This window comes from Arvicanthis niloticus, chromosome 6 (assembly GCF_011762505.2).
Source record: "Arvicanthis niloticus isolate mArvNil1 chromosome 6, mArvNil1.pat.X, whole genome shotgun sequence".
Taxonomy (NCBI): Eukaryota; Metazoa; Chordata; class Mammalia; order Rodentia; family Muridae; genus Arvicanthis; species Arvicanthis niloticus.
This window is the reverse complement of record NC_047663.1, coordinates 105,963,304-105,984,134: the sequence shown is the minus strand read 5'-3', so window position 1 is coordinate 105,984,134 and position 20,831 is coordinate 105,963,304. Positions and strand designations below refer to the sequence as shown.

Sequence of the window (20,831 nt, the reverse complement as noted above, 5' to 3'; positions counted from 1 at the left end):
TTCCTGTTGACAGCGGAAAGGGGAAGTTAGTGGGGTGTGCGGCTCAGGCCGGCGTGTGCGGTAATGCAGGTTCCACAGCTCCTGGTGCTTTTTGGCAGCCAGACTGGCACAGCCCAGGACGAAGCGGAGAGGCTGGGCCGCGAGGCTCGGCGCCGGCGGCTAGGTTGCCGGGTGCAGGCTTTAGACTCTTACTCCGTGGTGAGGCTCGGGCGCTACGGCGGAGACCCTCCACCGGACTTGGCGTCCTCGGACGGAGGACGTTTGAGTGCAACCCTTTGGGGCCCAAGTGGATTTACGGGAAAGGGAGGCTCGAGGCTTAAGCCTGAGAAAGAGAAGGCCGGGTAGCCACTGGGAATAATTGTCCAAACACTTTTACTCTATTTCCCTAGGTGAAGGTAGTGGTGGGATGCGGTGCAGGGAGGGCACTGATAAGGGCTGTCAGAGACCTTACACCTACCTTTGTCTTGTCCTTGAGGCGAATCTCATTCGGGAGCCTCTGGTGATATTTGTTTGTGCGACCACAGGCCAAGGAGACCCTCCTGACAACATGAAGGTAAGGCTGTTTTCATTAGTGTATAAGAGTCCCAACGTGCACAGAAATGGCTTCCCTTCAAAGCATGTTGTGGGTGAGAGGTGCCTTTGAGAGATATAGATCTTTGTAGATCAGAGGAGAGAAATAGCTCTTAGTAACTAACTACTCAATAGCCTTGACCATTTTGTTTACCAGACGGACTTGAGTCTAGTGTGAGTCATGTGTTGAAGTTCAAGCTGGGTAACACTCAGGGAGCATTCTTTAATTCTCTCTCGTGTTTGTTTGTTTGTTTGTTTGTTTATCGAGACAGGGTTTCTCTGTGTAGTCCTGGCTGTCCTGGAACTCACTCTGTAGACCAGGCTGGCCTCAAACTCAGGAATCCGCCTGCCTCTGCCTCCCAAGAGCTGGGATTAAAGGCGTGCGCCACCACTGCCGGCCTCTCTCTTTTTTCAAGCACATATATTCCTGGCCATCGGGGACACGGCAGCCACACTTTGCCTCTTTATGGAGCTCAATGGCTAAAACAACAAATTTAATGGTCAGTTACCAGGAAAACCCTGGTGCTAGGGAAAATGCCAGATGTTCAGGGAGTGAAGGTGGGTCCTGAAATCGGACACAAGTTTTTGGAAGCATGCCTTTAGCTCTTGGGAAGCAGGAGCAGATGGAGCTAGGCTACACAGGGAGACCCTGTCTCCAAAATAAATTAATAAAAGGCAGGGGCAGATGATGGTGGGAAGCAGCCTGTGTGAAGGGCAGAAAGTTGAAGATTCCCCAGCCATAAACTGTGCTGACAGAAAAGAGAAAGAAACAAAGGTTGATTGAAAAAACCAGAGCAGCTACAGTGAAATGTGTCAGCTTACGATGAAAGCTATAGGAACCGTGGAAGTGACACAGTGATGCTGCAGTGTGCCAAGACCACTGCCTATCTGAAGCAAGATAATGTTAGGGAATACATCACATAAGCAGAAGGTGCACATGTGCTTTGAGCTGGGTGGTGGCTCAAGGCTGAATAAGCCAGGCACATTCCAGAGAGGCCAAAAAGATCAAGTCAACAGGATGTGTAATCAGAGGGGTCTGGAAGATGAGGGACAGAATCACAACACAGGAAACGGGATCCATAGTAATTCTACCTGTGGAATGAGAGGACCAGGTAGGGCAGGTGCCAGGAGATACCTAGAGGAGCTGCAGTTAGCTGTGCAGCACTGAGAAGGTCTTGGCAAAAGCTCACTGTTGATGCACCCAAAATAAAACTGAAAAAACAAAACCCCTATCCTTCAGGCCTGCCATCTAACATGGGCAGGGTCAGACAGGAGGAGCTCCCCTTCCCAAGGTCAGGGATAGGGTGAGAGGCTTGAGAGGCGTCTCTGGGATCAGTAGTGACTGCTAAGGAGAGCAGTAGGTGGGGACAGACACTGATCTCCAGCACTAGAAAATGAAGTAGGACCGAGCAGTGGTGGCGCACGCCTTTAATCCCAGCTCTTGGGAGGCAGAGGCAGGCAGATTTCTGAGTTTGAGGCCAGCCTGGTCTACAGAGTGGGTTCCAGGACAGCCAGGGCTACACAGAGAAACCCTGTCTCAAAAAACAAAACAAAAAAAAAAAAAAGAAAGAAAGAAAGAAAGAAAATGAAGTAGGATCAGGAGTTCAACGCTGCCCTCATGTTAAGAAACTCTGTCAGCCAAGTATAGTTATATACACCTGTAATTTCAGCCCCCAGAGGTGAAACCTGAAGAACCAAGAGTTTGGAGCCAGCCTCAAACTAGTGTCAACCAAAAACATAACTCAAAAATAAACAAGTTGCTGGGCGGTGGTGGCGCACACCTTTAATCCCAGCACTTGGGAGGCAGAGGCAGGTGGATTTCTGAGTTCGAGGCCAGCCTGGTTTGCAGAGTGAGTTCCAGGACAGCCAGGACTACACAGAGAAACCCTGTCTCAAAAAACCAAAAAATAAACAAACAAACAAACAAACAACTTGTCAGCCAGTGATGGCACACTTGAAGTCAGAGGCAGGTGGATCTCTGTGAGTTTGAGGCCAGCCTGGTTTACAGAGGGAGTTCCAGAACAGCCAAGGCTACAGAATGAAATCCTGTCTCAAAATAAAAATGAAGTGACAAGGAGGTGACGGAATAGGGGCCTCCCTCAGGTTTGAGGTGTGCTGGTCTGTGGATGGGTCACATAGCAGCAAGAGTCAGTAGTTGCTGTCTCAATCACAACAGGAACTGAAGTCCTTTGAAGAGGCTACAGACCCAGCATCCCAAAACACATGCAGGAGTATGGTTCCTCATGTCTGCAGGACAGGAAGGCCTTAGCCTTGGCCTCTGCCCTAATCCTCTTTTAAAGCACATTGTAATTATAGGAAAAAAAATCCAATAACTGGGTCTCTGCTTATCCCTTTCTGGTGAAATCTACTGTGACACTGTGACAGGCATGTCCCAGAGCTTTTCCATCAGCTTTTCCAGGAGCTTCTTAAGTACAAATAAGAGAGAGAGAGAGAGAGAGAGAGAGAGAGAGAGAGAGAGAGAGAGAGAATGAATGAATATATAAATGAATGGGTGAGTGAGTATGTCTGCTGGAGGGAAGACTCTTGTGAAAGGCAGAGGTAAACAGAACCCAGAATTCAGCGTGGATGCAGCATTCCTGGACTGAGATCAGGACCCAGGTAGGACCCACAGAAGTAAGGAAGCAGGAAAAAAATCTGCAAAGGATTAGGAGCAGTTCTCCCAAGAAGTGTAACACGGAAACTGGACCGTGGAAGAAAACAGTCAACAGAACTTAAAGATCATGTGAGGAGTGATAGGATAGAATGATGAAAGCGTAGGCAAGCAATGAGTAAAGACAGTAACAGTGACACACAGCTGGGTGCTGGTGGCACAGCCTTTAATCTCATCACTCCAGAGGCAGGTGGATCTCTTGAGTTCAAGGCCAGCCTGGTCTACAGAGAGACCTCCAGGACGGCCAGGGCTACACAGAGAGACTTTTCTACAAACAAATACACAATGTCACATAATGGTAGGACAAAACTGCAGCCTGAGACAGTGACCACATGCTTGCAAAGGGGCACCCACAGAAGATGGGTTTAACTATTGGGGATAATAAACAGCACGGCCTGATGCCAGAGGACAACAAGCTATAGTCAACAAACTGGAAAGGTCAATATAAACCCAGCATCTGAGGGCAGGAGTTAGTGAGTCGATAACTTCAGACATCAGAGCCCAGCCCATCTCCCTTTTTTACCCAGAGAACTTGAGTGAGAACTTCCACCACTACAGTAGTAAAAAAGCAGGTGGAGGGTGGTAAGTGAGTTCACCCCTAGATAGAATAGGAAGGGTACTTCATTGAGTATACTGTAAGAGGGCATCAGGCTGCCCTAGTAATTAGTTGGGGCACTGAGGTACAGGTCACCATATATAAGAAATACTTACGTAGTTTCGATGAGTTTTCTCGTGTGCAGGTTCCTGGTCTGTAATTTTGTGCCACTTGAAGGAGAGATGTCCAGATTGGCCAGTGTACAGTACTGGGCCCTAATGGTCTTTCTTCCACACCATTCTTTCCTTGCTGGGACCTCAGACAGAAAACTGGCTGTGCTGTGGTTCCAATACAGTTTCCTTTGGCTACAGAACTTCTGGAGATTCATATTCCGGAAGAGCCTGCCACCCACCTCCCTCTGTCAGATGGATTTTGCTGTCCTAGGCCTCGGAGATTCCTCATATGCCAAGTGAGTAGGGGGTGGACTTGCTGGCCAAATGGGGACAGTTTTTAAAGTCAAGGAAGAAATGAGGCAGGCAGCCAGGACCCCAGGTGCCCATCTACTGTAGATCATGTGGCCCTGCACTGTGTTGGCTCATCAACCTTATCCACAGATATCCTCTAGTGGGCACACTAATTTTTATAAGAACTTGGCACAGAGGAGGCCACCACTGGGGAAGGAACAGGGTGGCAGAGTACCACACTACATTACATTACAACATCCAGTCTGTCCCTGTTCATCACTATGTTCCAAACATAGTCTAAGTATTGACAACTTGAAAAGAGCCCTGAGGTGGACAGCTTACCTTCAGGTAGCTTGTGAGGCAGGCTCATGGCTTCTCAATGTCAGGATTTGGGGACAGTTGTGACCCTAAACAAGCAGTGCTGTTAGCTTTGTTCATTTCCTGGGGTGATGATGAGGGATTTCCACTCAAAGGTGCAAGTAGCTATCTAATACCTAAGACCTCTTTTCCACAGAGCCTAGTGTCATCTGGGGCCACTCCAGCCCTCTAAAAAGCTGTGTGCATGGCAGGGTTCTTAATTACTTTTGATAAAAAGAACAGAAAATGGGGCTGGAGAAGATGTCGCAGAGCAGTTGAGAGCACTGACTGCTCTTCCAAAGTCCTGAGTTTAATTCCCAGCAACCACATGGTGGCTCACAACCATCTGTAATGGGACCCAATACCTTCTTCTGGTGTGTCTAAAGACAGTGACAGTGTACTCATATAAAGTTAAGTAAGTAATTTAAAAACAAAACCAACAGAAAACAGAAGCTGAGTATGGTGGCTCACTCACTTATAATTCTGTCACTCAGAAAGCTAATATGTGAGGGTTGCCACAAACTCTAGGGTGGGACTGTATCTTACTAAACCAAAAAGAATAGAAAATAGGAAGATGGTGGTGGTGTGTCTTGCTCTGCTAGAGGCTTTGCTCACTGGCACTATGTGGCTACACAGAGCAAGTAGGACGGAGTCCAACTATGGATGTGGTTCCCAAAAGGACAAGTTGATGCAAGGACCAGAGAGTCTTTTACAGACCAAAGAGGGGACATCTTACAGAAGAACATGGCTATCTGCTCTCCACCCCACCCCCACCCCATCTCCAATAGTAACTGTGGAGCCCTGGCTGGGGAATCCACGGTCTATCACTTCAGAGATAGGGGTTGATGAAATGAGACTGTCTTCCACATGGTACCTTCTTGAGATCAAGGGACCTACCATTTGTGGTTGTTGTTGTTGCTTCAGTTTCTTATCCCCTGTATGCTGAAGCCCCACCCCCTCCTAGAGTGCTGTCAGTGTGCACTACTGAGGAGACAACCCTTGAGGGAGGTCCTGTACTGCTTTACTCTGCCCAAGAGGCTGGCTGCGTTACCACTCCTCACTGTTGCTTAGTCCACACTCTGAGCCTGCCTTGCTGTCTCCACCCACAGATTCAACTTTGTGGCCAAGAAGCTACATCGGAGGCTGCTGCAACTAGGGGGCAGTGCTCTCCTGCCCCCATGTCTAGGTGATGACCAGCACGAGCTGGGGTAAGTGTTGGTGTCAGTGTCCCTCTGTGATACCCCATCTTGACTCTGGCTCACAGAGACCAATGCTTGTACTCTTTCCTAGGCCTGATGCTGCCATTGACCCCTGGGTAGGAGACCTTTGGGAGAAGATAATGGTTATGTACCCAGTACCCCTCAATGTTCCTGAGATCCCTCATGGAGTCCCGTGAGTCTGAACCTTGGGTATATAAATATCAAGGGACTTCAAGCTGTTGGATCCCCCAGCGCACCCAGCTGATAGTTCCACTTTCCACAGCTTGCCCTCCAAGTTCATCTTCCAGTTTCTTCAGGAGGTCCCCAGCATAGGGGCTGAGGAACTGAACATAGCCAGCTCAGCCCCTGAGACACCCCCATCAGAGTTACAGCCCTTCTTGGCACCTGTGATCACCAACCAGAGGGTCACTGGCCCCCAACACTTTCAGGATGTTCGGCTGATTGAGTTTGATATCACAGACTCAAGTATCAGGTGAGGAGCCAAAGCCCTTAAGCAGCCCTGCCGGGTGCCCATGTGTTCCTAGGAAGCTGACGTGGTCAGGGAAAAAGGGAGTAGACGGGGCTTCAGAAGGGTATGCCAAAGCCAAGGACCAGGCAGCTCAGCAGTGCGGAGAGCTCAGCCTCCAACCCGCCTCCGTCTCCTTAGTCCCTTCATCCTTCCCCACAGTACACACCCCTTCTGTCCCCTCAGCTCCTCTGTCCTTTCCACACCATCCCCACATTTCTGGTGACTTTTTCATACAGTTTTGCTGCTGGTGATGTTGTATTAATTCTGCCCTCTAACTCAGAGGCTCACACTCAGCAGTTCTGCCAAGTGTTGTGCCTGGACCCCAATCAGTTTTTCACACTTAAGCCACGGGAGCCAGGTGAGTATGGGAGAGATGCACTAGCTCTGAGGTCCAGGGTGCCACCTAATGACCCTACCCACCAAGCCTCCATGCCATTCCTGCAGGTGTCCCTTACCCACCAGGGCTGCCTCAGCCCTGCACTGTGTGGCACCTTGTGTCACAGTACTTGGACATTGCCAGCGTGCCCCGCCGTTCCTTCTTTGAGCTCTTGGCTTGTCTCTCCCCACATGCGCTGGAGCGGGAGAAGCTGCTGGAATTCAGCTCTGCCAGAGGTCAAGAAGCGCTCTGGGAGTACTGTAATCGGCCCCGCAGAACCATCTTGGAGGTGGGCTTGTGGGTAGGCAGGTGGGTGCAGGCCACTGAGCTGTGCTATGCACACCACCACACAGTAAGACTCCATTTATCCAGGTGCTATGTGACTTCCCACACACAGCGGGTGCCATTCCTCCAGACTACCTTTTGGACCTAATCCCTCGGATCCGCCCACGGGCCTTCTCCATTGCTTCCTCCCTACTGGTGAGGGACTCTTGAGTAGAACTAAAGGCTGGCTGGGAAATCTGGGACTGGGTAGGGTCTTTGTAGCTAGGGACTGTCTCTCTACCAGGGACTGTCCCTCCTGGGGTTGGTAGCAGGCAGGAGTGCTTTAGCAGGGTAGAGCTGTCACTGTGCCCATAGGCTCATCCTAGGAGGCTACAAATCCTTGTGGCTGTGGTACAGTACCAGACTCGCCTGAAGGAGCCCCGCCGTGGCCTCTGCTCCTCCTGGCTAGCGTCCCTGAATCCTGAGCAAGGTAATCAATCTAGTTCTGGGGTTGGGAGAGAGTATAGGCTCAAGCTCCTGTCTTCCCTGGTCCTTCTGTCATGGGAGCTCAAGCCCCAGTGAGCCCCTCAGCATTGTCTTTTGACCTCTTACATGGCATCTCCCTTCTGGAGCAGGACCTGTCCGGGTGCCCCTGTGGGTACGGCCTGGGAGCCTAGCGTTCCCAGAAACGCCAAACACACCCATTATCATGGTGGGGCCTGGAACTGGTGTGGCCCCCTTCCGAGCAGCCATTCAAGAACGAGTGGCCCATGGCCAAACTGGTGAGTACAGGGGTTGTAGAGCAGTGTGACCACTGAGACTGGTCTAGCTGAATTCCTGCATCCAGACAGGGCTACCCTATGTTCCCCAGGAAACTACTTGTTCTTTGGCTGCCGCCAGCGGGATCAGGACTTCTATTGGCAGACGGAATGGCAGGAGCTAGAGCAGAAGGGCTGCCTGACCCTGGTTACAGCCTTCTCCCGGGAGCAGGTGAGTATATTCAAGGTAGAGAGGGCAGGGGTTGGGATCGCTGAAACTTAACCTCTGACACCTGCAGGAACAGAAGGTATATGTGCAGCACCGGCTCCGAGAGCTGGGGCCACTTGTCTGGGAGCTGCTGGATGGCCAAGGTGCCCACTTCTACCTAGCAGGGTGAGCCAACTGTAGGGGATGGGCCAGCCTTCAGGGGAGCGGGGGGGGGGGGGGGGGAGTGGGGGTTGGGGCTCCAGGATCACTGAGCTTTCTGAGGCCTACCCCTCCAGCAATGCTAAGTATATGCCTATGGACGTTTCGGAAGCCCTGATGTCCATTTTTCAAGAAGAAGGACAACTCTCCACTGCAGATGCATCTGCCTACATTGCCAGGCTCCAGCAGACATTGCGCTTCCAGACTGAGACCTGGGCCTGAGGAGCCACTTGCTAACTCACACCCACACTAACAGCTGCACTGGGGAACCTGCTGGAGTCTAGAAGGCCCATTGTTACCTCTTTTTGTTTGTTTGTTTTGTTTTGTTTTGTTTTGTTTTGTTTTTCAAGACAGGGTTTCTCTGTGTAGTCCTGGTTGTCCTGTAAGTCACTCGCCCTGTAGACCAGGCTGGCCTCAAACTCAGAAATCCACCTGCCTCTGCCTCCCAAGTGCTGGGATTAAAGGCGTGCGCCACCACTGCCCGGCTCCATTGTTACCTCTTGCCCTCTAATTCCAGAACACTAGTTAGAACCACAGTTTAGCTTCTTGGATCCAGCTGACCAGAAGGCCAGTCCTTGCGTACAGCCAAACTCAGTGGAACCCAGTGTCCCATATGTAGTCCCAGCCCCAGTGCAGCCTGCACTCCTGTTTGCCCTCAGTCCCCTTCATTTCTGCCCTAAATTTGCATTATGGTCCACACCACCAAGAGCCTTAGCCCTCCAAGGGGTGTAGAGCTATGTGAGGGCTGCACTGCCCCTCTAACCTTGAGCTGTTCCCATTTGTCCCACAGCACCTGTGCAACTCAGCTCAGTTGAAAAGCCACCAGGGCCCAAGTCTCCTGAGCATTGAGAATGGGCAAATCATCTGTCTCCAGGTCCTTAAACATGAGTAAACTGCCTGGGTAGCCGCTCGCGGTTCCTTTTTTGCTTCTAGATTTGAGGGTGGTGGGTGGGACGTGGATTTTCTACATCTGCTAGTGGTAGGCAAAAAGACCCTCCTAGGGCATGAGCACAGACTGTGAATACGTGCCTCCTTGTCTGATACGTATGCTTGAGTCACACCACACCTGGGTGTCTGATGTCTCAGTGCCTCCATGTGTCTGGCCCCTTTGTGCTTAGTGGGCAGGTCTTGCCTGTCCTTAAGCTGACAGCTCAGTCAAGCTCATATCCCTTTCTCTGATGGCCGCACAGAGAGGGCTTAGAGAGGTATTTGGAAGTTCCAGCCAAGAGGCAGAACACACTATTTCCAAAGAATGATCCTGGGGGGGGGGGGGGGGGGGAGTAGTGTGGTGTGATTTGTGTTGGCCCGCCCATGGGCAGGGCCTCCACCCCTGGAAAGAGTAACCCTGTTGGAGGAGTCAGACAGGTCTGAGGGCAGCTGGGAGCTAAGGAACCTCTGTTCGTCAACTTCTGGAACAGACCAGACCTAGCCAACACCACTCTTGTCTCAGGAGTTGACATGCTGCGGGGACCCGAGTGAAGTCCAGTGAGGTCAGCAAGCCAAAGGTGTACCTAGAGGTCAGTGCTCCAGTGAGTGGGTGGAGGCCAAGCTCTGGCTGGCCTCTTACGGGGCCACACTAACCTTTATAACTTGCAACAATCTCTGCTGTCACCCTGGAATCACAGTCTACGCATCCTGACTTCTGTAATGGTGGCTCCACCCTGGGGTCTAATGACACCAGCTCTGTATCTGCTAGTTCACCCTGTGCTTCTCTGGGTCCTGAGCTCTTGGACCCACTGTGCCAGCAACCAGCAGATGAAGAGGATGATCTCAGGAACCCCCAAGGTGCCAGAACTGCAGACAGTAAACCTGAACTGGAGGCTGGAGACCCATCCAGTGCCTGGGCCTTGTCAGCTGTGGAGGAGCAAGAAGGTGAGGGGCTGGTTGAGGAGGAGGAGGAATGTCCCATCTGTGCTGAGCCTTATGGGCCTAGTGAGCACCAACTGACCCTGCTGAACTGTGGTCACAGCCTGTGTGTGGGCTGCCTGCACCAGGTGTTAGACATGACCCCCAGAGCTGACCTAGGTCGCGTGTGCTGTCCACTGTGTCGTCAGAAGACACCCATGCTAGAGTGGGAGATCTGTCAGCTTCAGGAGGAACTGCTTCAAGCTGATGGACCCCAGCGCCCAATGGCCACTGCATCCATCACAGCCCTGCATCCTGGCCCTTGGCCCTGGGGGTCCTTAGAGCACCGCTACCGCCTGCGCTTCCTGGCAGGGCCTGTGGGAGGGCGGAGCTGTCTCCCCTTCCTGCCCTGCCCTCCCAGCCTAGGTACCTGGTTGTGGACACTGCGGGAACGTGGCCCCTGTGCCCGCCGCTTGTCACTGCTGTGCCTGCTGATACTTGAACTCTTAGGGCTGGTGGTCATCTTCATGCCACTCATGTTACTAGGGGTGCTCTTCATGTTGCTAGACCGTTCCATCCACTGACAGAGCCCAGGATGGTGGCTACGCTTTGGAGTCCATGTTCAGATTCTGGTAATCAGCAAAGACTTGATATCACCAATACCAAGTCTAGATGTGCCTAAGAGCCTGAGCCAGCAGAGTGTTTACACACCCTTGCAGCCTAGATACTGGGGAAAGCCAAGGACACAAGGACAGGCTCTGGAGGAGCTATGAAAAGAACCCTATGTGCTTGCCATGGCCAGAGACTTTACTAGCCACAGGCAGAAGCCGGGCTGTACTGCCAGCTCATGGTCCAGCCGGTGAGGGTGAACACAAATGTATGATTCTAGCAGTGATTCTGTTTATAGGAGAAGGCAAGGGCTGCAGAGACTCACCTGCTCCAGACAGAAGCTGGTGTGTGTCCCTGAAGGCAACAGTAGCTACCAGGAGAGGCCTGCACTGCACAAACCAGCCTTCAGAAGCTCCCCACCCAATCTAAGATAAGCTCACCAGAGAAGGTAGCCCAGAGCAGTTGGGATCAATATTGCCTTTGTATTGCAAGGGCCAATGGCCCATCCAGACCCTGACACCTCCAAATGCCCAAGGTCCAACTCTATTCCTAATTGACTCTGTAATTCATGTCACTGGACCAGAAGCCCTCACTTAGGAGATGCAGACAAAACATAAGCTCACTTCATAGTTCATTGGTGACACAATGTAGGGTGTAACGTTTCAGAAGTGCTGTATAACAAACATAGGAAAGACTCTCAATAAACAGTCGTTACTGCTGATGCTATCGTCACCACAGCCATCCTCATTATTACTCCATCTCTGCCATCCAGGCACTCTCCTCACAACCCTTCTATGGTACCTGTTCCAGTCATAGGTAGACCAGTGCCATTTAAAAGACCCTGATCTTAGCCAACTGTACACTTCTACGTATGCTGTCCAAAGGCCATTTCTGTGCATCCTTGGCCAGAGAAAGGTACTTTTTGTTTGGACAGGATCTCTGTGCAACCCATGCTGACTTCACAGTCCTCCTGCCTTAGCTTCCAGAGTGCTGGGACTACCAATGAGCTTCACCACACACAGGCAAAAGTTCTGCCTGCCTAGCTGGGCCACATCCCCATGTACTGCACACTAGCAGTCCTCTGCAGCAACATGTTCACAGCTAGTCCCAGACCTGAGCAGCATACTTGGCCCAGCTTGGCCTTCAACAAGCAGAGCAGGCCAACCTTAAATGCAGCTGGGTCGCCCTCTGACAGCTCCTGGTTAGACCATGGGAACCTACCCTAGGCTCAGGTATAGCCTACAGGAATTTGCTTCAATCAGTGAACAAGTGCAAACTTTGGCAAAGAGTTTTAATGGCAAAGTTGGCTGCAGCGACAATGCCACGCAGGGTAGGGCCAGAAGCCACAGTGGGCAAGAAAGGGTCAGCAGGCAACAGGACAAAGCCAGTTCCCTGAAGAAGCGGCGAGCAAGGGCCTGCAGGCAGTCGTGGGCAGGTGGACACTACATGATGGAACAGGCAGATAGTGGGTTTCGCACATGGCAGGTGCATGCAGCCCCACAGTACTGCCGGAAGGTCTGGTAGCAGCTGCCTTCAGATTCACCCCCCCACTGGCCACCCGATGGGGCAGTCAGGGCTTCAGGTGGCAAACGGCTCAGGATGGATGTGTTGACAGCCAGTGCGGCCAGGCCATAGTCAGTGAAGAGCACAGTCTCACGGTGGCAGGTGGGGCAGGAGATGAACTTGTACTTAGGGCAGGACTCATAAAGAATCTGCAGGCACTGCTCACACACAGAGTGCAGGCAAGACAGCACACGGGGCCGCCGCTGAGTGACGTTGTACGTGTGCCCACAGGTAGGGCATTCCAGGGGCTCACCTGCTATCACTGGCCCAGATGATGAAGGTGCAGAGGCTGTTGGGCCAGGTCGAATCACATACTGATTTACAATGACCTCATCCACTGGTGCCACCCGGGGGAAGCCCAACTCAGAACTGCCCTTGCGGGGCCGCCTTGGCAAGGGTGGAGTGTGGGATGCTCCTTCCAAGGTAGGCATGTCCCCCCCACATGCCTGGTTGACAATGATCTCTGTGTCTGAGGGCCAAGCACGCTTGGGTGCCAGAGTGGGAGTGGGCCTGGGTGCAGGTGGGAAGCAGGGGGTGGCCGCTGGGAGCTCAGGGAACTTTTCAGGATGGACAATCTTCATGGCCTCCATTTTGAGGATGACATGGGGGCCTTTCAGGCAGGACATGAGGAGGCCCGGCCATCCACTGCCCACCTCAGGCCCAGGGTCAGCTGGCATCCGGCTCTCTACAGTCAGACTGGACGTTGGCACAGGTGGGGGTGTTGGGTGGGGCCGTGGGGGAAGAGAAGGGGCTGCATCCTGGTCCTGCCAGGCCTGCTGAGGACCACGGTTACTCCGTGGACTGCAAGGGGCAGCCGGTGACAGCTTGGAGGGCAGCCCCCCTCCCAGAGGCCACAATGGCTTAGCTGGTTCAGTCCGAAGAGGAGGAGGAAGAGGAGGGGGAGGGGGAAGCAGGCGGTGGCAAGGGGGTACGGGAGGCTGTTTTGGGCTGTGGGGCTCACCCAGGGTCTCTGTCTGCTGAGGCTGGCAAGGGGGCGTGGAGGGGCCTCCTCCTGTAGCAGAGGTCAGCAGTCCCTGGGCCGGGACATCTGGGCAGGCAGGGGCTAGGTGGGCCCCATGGCTCCAGGACAGGGCGCCCAGGGAAGGCAGCTAGCCTGATCCCTGGCTGCCGGAGGACCTGGGCTGCAGGCTCCGCGGCAACAGCAATGGAGAGGCCTGCACCAGGCCCGAGCTGCGGGTGAGAGACAGCGTGAGGGCAGCACGGGGCCCACCTCACTCTCGCCCTCGACCCCATCCTGCACAAAGGACAGGGTGCCCGACCTCTGACCCTGACCTCATCCGTGAGATCCATGTCTCCACGGAACTCTGAACGCAACCCCCTCCCCGGTATACTCTCCGAGGCCGGACTCACTGTTCGGAGGACTGACTATGAAAATGGAAAGGGATGATGTGTCTGGCCCCCGCCCCTCCCCCCGTGCGCGCTCACCTGCCCCAGCCTGGCGTTCCCCGGCTGCGCCGCCGCCGCAGCAGAGGTTGTCTCAAAGGCAGGCCCGGATGCGGCGCTCACACCTTGGCTCTCCTGTTGTAGTGGCTCCGATAGCTCCCGCGGCTCCAGGGGAGACCTCGGGCGATGGCGGGCGCAGGCGGCACCCAGGGGCGCGAGCGCTGGTGCTGGACGCAAGGCTCGGTGGCGCGGTGGCGGCGACAGCGGCGACGGCGGCGGCGGCAGGTGCGTGCGGAGCGTGGCGCGTTCTGCGGCGGAGGCGCGGGGACCGCAGTGCGCGCGGCGCCCGCCCGCGCCCGCAGCGCCACCCCCCGTCTGGGGACCCGCGCGGGGTCCACGGGGCGGGGCCAGTCTCCTAGCCGCCCCTCGATCCACGCCTGGCCTGGCGTCGGCTCCCAGTGTCGACCTCCCCCAGCTAGCTACCGGCTGGTCAGAATCCCCGTGCGGCCAACATTCCCTTCCTTCTTGGCTGACCCTCCGAGGGGCCAAACCCTCCGCCGAATTTTGTAAGGGAACCCTTCACATTTTACTCCCTCATTTTGAGCCTCGCAATGCCCGAGCCTGGATTCCAGCGTTCCACTTGTGTCTCAGCTACCTTTCGAGCTCTGAAAGGGCAGGGTCCTTTCACTCCAAACCCCGACACACCCCCCGTGTGAACGCCGGGAGTTTTCCAATTCACTGACGTATCCACACGCACAAGGATTCGTCGAAGAGGGAGATAGGACAGCAAAAGAGACAGGGGTTAGGTGAATACCAGAAGAGTGGACAGAGGGGGCTGGGGCAGTCACAGGAGGCTCAGAGGGTTCACGGACTGGAGGTGGAGAGTTGGAAATACCTGGATAGTCTGGCAGTCTGCGTGTAGGGTGGAGGGCCCACTGCGCACACTCACCTGCCTAGGGTGGGGTAGCCCTTTCTTGGCTCTCATCAGGTCAGCACGTGCTTCTAAGTCTCACAGTATGTACTAAACTAACCCCACCCAGCAGAGGCCCCATTCCTTTCATCCTCCTCCTCCTACCTGGTCCTCTTCTACCTGAGCTACACCTTTGCCTCGGGGGTGGGGGGTGGGGGGAGCCCTCCGTGAGGAAAGGACTAAGGACACACTGATGACCAGGTGTTTACATGTTCAGAATGCCATTCTCTTCCCTCTCATGGCCACCATACATGTGACCAACACTGAGTCCTATGCCTGACCCTGGAAAGTCCAGATTTTCTTCAGGCTACAGCCCCTTTCCGTACAATTCGACGAATGGAACAGTGTTCCTGGTGAGCCAAAGCTGGGCCAGACTTTACAGTTCTGTGGCACCATTGGCCCACTTCAGGGCTCCTTCAGCAAAACAATATGAGAGAAGGGGTCAGGTACTGAGGTGTAGAGGGGAGGCGTTTCGTGGGAACCAGGCATGATGCTGGGCAACTCAGATAGCTGTGGCCAGAGGAAGGAATGAGCGCACCCTTCCCGGGAGGACTCTGCTCACTTACCCACTCACTCAGCATGCGCGTAAGGCCACCTACGACCCCACCCTCTGCCTAGGGTCCCGCCCGCCCGGTGAAACGAAGCCACGCCCCATAGGAGAATAAGGTTCCCCTACTCCAGGCGGTTCTGAGTTGAGTGGTGGGAGCCTAGGATCCGTCCTAACCGGGTCTTTAGGAAACCCTGGAGCGCGGAGGCTTCTGGGGAATTAAGTTTCCACAGAGCACCTCGGTTGGGTTTACGCATGCTCCCGGCTAGGGGCGGAGTCTAGAGGGGCGATGAGCACGATTAAGGGTGGTTCTGTTTTTCACCTATTAAGCATATTTCCCCCAGACCCATTTCCTTCTACTTGCTAAGTTGCTAGGACTCTTGTGTCGACCTGCCTGACTGGCTCTACGCGGGCTTACTCACTCACCCTGGCTAGCCGGCCCTGTCCTACTTGGAATTTTCCCCGGACTGGAGTCTGAGCCCGTCCCACCAGTTGTAGACCCAAGGAAGCCCACTGTTGTCTCAACCCACCGTCATTCTTCGTGCCCCCTATAAGCAAGGAGGTGAAGCCGCAAAAGCAGAAGGGTGCCAGGGCCAAGAATGGGTGCTGGGAACAGAAAACTTCGGGGAGCTTTTACCCCAACTCACCAACACAGGGAAACTGCAAGTTTAAGAAAGGAGTTGAAAATGTCACTTGTGTCTGAAGTTCATGTTACTAACTGTAAGATAAGTGTATCTGTGAAGTTGTGTCAATTTTATTATTATTATTATTATTATAAAAGTGGACAGTTCTCCAAATAGTTTTAGTTTTGTCTTGTACACTCAAACGTCTCAGTATGTGCTGGGTATGGACAGTTGGTGGCAAGGAGGAACTCAAAACGGAGACAGAAGAGATGTGAGAGATAAACGGGTAATCCCAGCACATTTGAAGACCCCAGAATCTGAAGGCCTGCCTCCACTTCCTTTCTGGGGCCATGACCCAAGGAGGTGAGGCATGCTCAGATGAATCCTGATTGAGTCACCCCAGATTGGCAAATGCCCCTTAAAACCCGAACCTTGACCTCCACCCATCTGGAAATGAGGGGTGGCTAGCTGCCGTGCTCTAGTTGTTGAGGCCACTTGGGATCTTGGGAACCCCATCTTTGAACTCCGCCCCAAGGCCCCACCCCTCTCTAGGAGGGAAAAAGCACTTGCTGGTAGCTCGCTCACAGGCACTGGGACCTGGAGCTGGAGGACTAGGAAGACAGACTGCTGCTGCTTGCTGCAGGTGAGTCCTTGTCTAGACACTAACCTGTACTTACAGGTTTCCCCTGGGCAGCCTCTGCTCTCCCTTGGACCAGCTCATCAGTGGCTTCTAGCCTTTTGTCCACATTCCCTGCTGCATCCTAGAGCATTTCTTGGATACTTGGTGGAGGGTGATAACTGGGTACTTGGGCCTACCTCCAATACACATAGGCCTTGCACACATTCTGATGTCTCCGTATCTGCATATAGATGCCTGAGGGATATGGCTCTCCACAGGGTAGACTCCTCTTAAATGGGTGTCTTCTTAGGCTACAGGCTCTCAAGCAGATTTTCTCTCCCCTGAGTCCATATATATTTCTCTGCTCACCCCTGCAGCCTGGACCATGGACCCCCATGAGATGGTTGTGAAGAATCCATATGCCCACATCAGCATCCCTCGGGCTCACCTGAGATCTGACCTGGGGAAGCAGTTAGAGGAGGTTCCTTCTTCATCTTCCTCCTCTGAGACTCAGCCTCTGCCTTCAGGAACCTGTACCCCAGAGCCAGTGGGCCTCTTAGAAACTACTGAAGCCCCAGGGCCCAAAGGTATCAAGGGCATCAAGGGTATTGCTCCTGAGCAGAACCAGCAGACCTGGCAGTCACCCTGCAATCCCTATAGCAGTGGGCGACGTCCATCGGGACTGACTTATGCTGGCCTGCCACCTGTCGGGCGTGGTGATGACATTGCCCACCACTGCTGTTGCTGCCCTTGCTGCTCCTGCTGCCACTGTCCTCGCTTCTGCCGTTGTCACAGCTGTTGTTGTGTTGTCTCCTAGCTGACTATCCAACCTCCAGAGCTGTGGGCTCCAGGTTTCTGCTCAGTGCCAAAAAGTGGTGCTGGACATCAGGAACAGCCATTGTCATGAGCATCAGCCGTTTTCTGCCCTGGACAGGGAGCCTGTCCACCAGGAAGGTTCAGCTGGAACCCTCTGGAATAGGGTTCCAGCCACTAGCCATGTTGGCAGCAACAGGGACACCTTTCACATCCTGCAAAACTTTGTCAATAAAGCAGGATGAGCGTTTGCCCGTGACTGCTGTTTTACCAGGGGCTCATTTGACAGAGGGTCTTAGTCTAGAACACAACATAGACAAATACAATCTCCCCATCAGGCTCCCAAACTCTGTGGGATCTTCCAGAGACTGGAAAGATCCAGAGACTACCTCATGATATCCATAATTTAGGGACCTTGCAGGTCTCAGCCTGCCCAGGGGCTTGTAGGTGGTAATATGTCCACTGCCTTTGGGCCAGTTCCCTGTACTCCCTAAGGCTAAAGCTGAGATAGTAAACAAGGCTAACCTTGGGTCATAAGGCAGGAGGGTGCCATGCCACAGCTGGGGGGCCCTGAGAAAGTACTCTAGAGGAGGATCAGATTGGAGGACTGTTGGTGGGTGGAGCTGGTGTTAGCAGGTTTCAGGGAGTGGGAACACAGGATGTAGGACCCAGAATCCAGCCCTGCCCAATGTGAGTCACCTCCCAGCCTCAGCCAGGGCATATTTCTGGTTTCACACAAAATGTGATTCCTATAGTCTAGAGCTCTGTTGCTTTCGTATTTCAGGTGATCTATACTAGGCCTTGAAGGTGAGGCAGGGAAGGTTGGAGTGGAGTGCTCTCTTCTTGTCTGTCCAAGCAGTGTAAGATGCCTGTTAGGGGCCATGTATGAGATGCCAGGATAGGGAGTATGCAAGAAAGCCAACCCTGGCAGCCCGGTGTTTCCGGGGCAGGGCAGAGCCACACACCACTTGGAAGGGAAGAGCTGGCTTCACAAGACAAACTAGTCCTCCTGAAGCCAGCCATCCCCTGATGCAGAGACAGGTCATACGAGAGGGCAGGCTAGACATGTAGTGTGTCGAGGTCTCCAGGTATGGGCAGATAGGTCATTGTACCAAGTCTCCCTTCCAAGATCTTTGTCCCTGTTCTAGTAAAGGCCAGTACAGGAACCCGTTTGACCAGTCTTAAAGGCAGACTGCCAAGGGAGTGGGTAAAAGTGAGAAAAGAGGGTTATTCTGCCCTTTGGCTTTCTTGTAGCAACCCCTTGTGTAATTCTAGGGGCCCTAACAGCCTATCCCAACACAAGTGGGTCTTCCTAGTTCTGCACTGTCTTCAGTCTCAATCACAGGGAACACAGCCCACTTCCCTGACCTGTCTCCCTGGACTATTGCAAAGGCTGGGGGTCTAATGGGCAGTCCTCGGGAGGTGCTTTTGTTGAGCAGGGGAGTGCTTTGGGGATGATGGGTGTGGGAGGGAGATTGGCACACTTTGTGTTCAAGTGCCACCTTAGGGCCAATGGGCTGGGTACTGCCTAGGACATCACAGAGCCAGGCTATGGACAGAGGATGATGCTGAGAAGTGCCACAATTTATCAAGAATTTGCACGCTACTCTGGAGCTGCTAGTGGGTGGGAGCAGGCTCCCTGAGACGTGATGTGAGCTGCCGCTGAAGACTGGGCTTCACTCAGGCCAAAGCAGGAAAATATTACAGTGTGGGGATTGGACGAGAGGGGTGGGGGCTGAGCCTGGGAGAAAAGTACAAGAACCGGGAGGACATAGGTGCTGGGGACAGCTAGGGCAGAAAAAGACAAAGCCAGATCTCTAGGAGTTACAGGGCCCAATAGCCTCGGCAGCATCCCTTATGCAGGGGGCTGGCTCACCTTATCTCCTGCCCAGTGGGTGGTGCATCAGATCCAGTTGCAGACACTCTGTGGCTGAAAGAGGAGCCCACTCCAGCTTGATGCTGCCACCACCTGCCTCCTGCTGTCTTGCCTGTGTAGATAGTAATGCGAGCCCAAGGAGGGAGCCATGAGGTATCCAGGGTCTCCACCCCCTCCTCCTACAATCCTCTAGCTTGGAATAGCTTTCTGGTGGAGTGAATGCAGGTAAGAGAAGCCTGGGGTTCAAGAAGGCTAGGGGTGGGGGTAAGCAGGAGGGCCCACCGAGGGGTCTCAACAGTGGGATATAGTGGCATTTCAGCCAGTGGCCACAGAAACAAGAGATATGCCCAGACTTTATGACAGGCCAAGACTACCACCTTTCCTCCAGGTGTGTAGGCAATTACTTTCCGGGCAGGCATTCCAGAGGCCAACATGGGTCAAACTGTCACATAGGTGGGCAGAGGTGATTTGTAGCTTGTGCTGTTGTTCTGTTGGTCCCCTCATACTGTCTCTAGGATGCTGCAGCCTGACAGCCTCCAAATCTTGGAGGAGGGGACAGCCCTGACAGCCCCAAGGAATGACTGCATCATCTGCTACTCTGCCTATGACCTGTCAGTACACTTGCCTCGACGTCTCTACTGTGGCCATACCTTCTGCCAAGCATGCATGCGGCGGCTGGATACTCCAGCCCATGAACAACACTGGATCCCCTGTCCACAGTGCCGACAAAGTACCCCTATGCCTCGTGGAGGGGTGACCATGTTGGACCTGGACCTGGCTGCCTTCTTGGCAGTCAAAGCTGAACAGGAACCATCAAAAATAGAACCTAGGTCCTCTGTCCCCATCAAAGCCAGCACTACTGTCACTCAGCAGCCAGCTGGACTCTACCCCATCTTGGGCCCCCAACCCCACTTCCCTCAGTCTGGATGCTGCTGCTGGGGCTGGGGAAGACTGTGCTGGTATCCCACTGGAAACCCTGAAGTCTAAATCTCCACCCCCACAAAGGGAACTCTGCTTAGTAGCTTGCCTACCTTGGAGCCACTGATCAAACACAGTGTAAACAGAACAGCCTGCTAGCAAGACAACTTGCCTACATGGCCGAACATAGTGGTGTCACCTTGACCAGGAGCACTTTGGGCCATAGCCTAAGGTCAGAGTCAATGGCCATGGTGCTATGACTCAACAGTAGGCTGGCGACCTCCCATTCTACTGGTCTAGATTCCCATATCCAAAGTAGCCTGACTTTGGCTAGCCAACATCCTGCTGTCTGTGCCTCCTGTAAAGCCAGGACTCACTCAGCTCAGAGAATGGCTCCCAAGAGTCTGTGGGAGTGAGTGTAGGGGCCTGGACAAGTCCAGGCTATGGTTGTATACGAGTGCTGGCATCAGATCAGGTCTTCCTCTCTATAAACATGCAGAGGTATGAACCAGGAGGGAGGTCCTCTGTCCCTGGAGTCTCATGTGTTACTATCTATCCAACAATGGTCCCTGAGCTCCCACGCTCTGTTCTCAGAGGGCCTGAGAGGCTCTGAAGTACAATGTTACCTCCTTGACAGGTACCGAAGAGGGGTGCCATAGAGGGTTAGCTCTGTTGACTGAGGTCTCACAGCTCATTATCCTATCTCAAGACTCTCAGCTTCCGTCTATCACTGGTGACTATAACACAGACCCTTCAGAACATGCTAGAGGCTACAGGTGATTGACAGCCCCAGGCCAAAGCTGTAAGCCTCCATTCTGCTAGGAAAGAGCTGTATTCAGGAGCCCCTGGGAGGAGCCTCCTGGGCAGTGGGTGTAGGATGGGAGGCAGGAGAAT

General features: G+C 53.6%; 5 protein-coding genes across 8 annotated transcripts; 4 read left to right on the top strand and 1 right to left on the bottom strand.

Annotated features, from left to right (window-relative positions):
* Ndor1 (NADPH dependent diflavin oxidoreductase 1) lies at positions 1–11,325 on the top strand. Of its 4 annotated transcripts, none has more exons than XM_076937551.1 (17): positions 1–198; positions 476–553; positions 4,148–4,245; positions 5,707–5,805; positions 5,888–5,989; positions 6,080–6,289; positions 6,562–6,683; positions 6,770–6,990; positions 7,074–7,181; positions 7,341–7,455; positions 7,601–7,747; positions 7,837–7,955; positions 8,023–8,117; positions 8,228–9,024; positions 9,601–9,667; positions 9,847–10,022; positions 10,903–11,325. In XM_076937551.1, the coding sequence occupies exons 1-14, from the start codon at positions 64–66 to the stop codon at positions 8,370–8,372; spliced, it is 1,794 nt and encodes a 597-aa protein (XP_076793666.1). In that variant the 5' UTR covers positions 1–63; the 3' UTR covers positions 8,373–9,024; positions 9,601–9,667; positions 9,847–10,022; positions 10,903–11,325. The 4 variants fall into 4 exon arrangements, with proteins under 4 accessions (XP_076793666.1, XP_076793664.1, XP_076793663.1 ...); XM_076937549.1 differs by having other exon boundaries at positions 9,776–10,022; XM_076937548.1 differs by having other exon boundaries at positions 8,228–9,667.
* On the top strand, positions 9,740–11,325 carry LOC143442904 (ring finger protein-like; the record flags this gene model as incomplete). Its single annotated transcript, XM_076937553.1, has 1 exon — positions 9,740–11,325. A coding segment is annotated over one exon (840 nt), but the record flags the coding sequence as incomplete, so codon positions are not given.
* Positions 11,326–11,878: 553 nt separating this feature from the next.
* Positions 11,879–13,755, bottom strand: Rnf208 (ring finger protein 208). Its single transcript, XM_034507796.2, has 2 exons — positions 13,614–13,755; positions 11,879–13,358 (listed from the first exon to the last, which is right to left on the bottom strand). Exon 2 carries the CDS (start codon positions 12,842–12,844, stop codon positions 12,047–12,049), a length of 798 nt encoding a protein of 265 aa, XP_034363687.1. The 5' UTR covers positions 12,845–13,358; positions 13,614–13,755; the 3' UTR covers positions 11,879–12,046.
* A 2,443-nt stretch (positions 13,756–16,198) lies between these two features.
* Positions 16,199–17,393, top strand: Cysrt1 (cysteine rich tail 1). The gene is made up of 2 exons (XM_034507798.2): positions 16,199–16,354; positions 16,708–17,393. Exon 2 carries the CDS (start codon positions 16,716–16,718, stop codon positions 17,145–17,147), a length of 432 nt encoding a protein of 143 aa, XP_034363689.1. The 5' UTR covers positions 16,199–16,354; positions 16,708–16,715; the 3' UTR covers positions 17,148–17,393.
* Positions 17,394–17,468: 75 nt separating this feature from the next.
* On the top strand, positions 17,469–20,828 carry Rnf224 (ring finger protein 224). Its single transcript, XM_076937552.1, has one exon. The coding sequence runs from the start codon at positions 19,536–19,538 to the stop codon at positions 20,004–20,006; it is 471 nt and encodes a 156-aa protein (XP_076793667.1). The 5' UTR covers positions 17,469–19,535; the 3' UTR covers positions 20,007–20,828.
* The last annotated feature ends 3 nt before the right edge of the window (positions 20,829–20,831 follow it).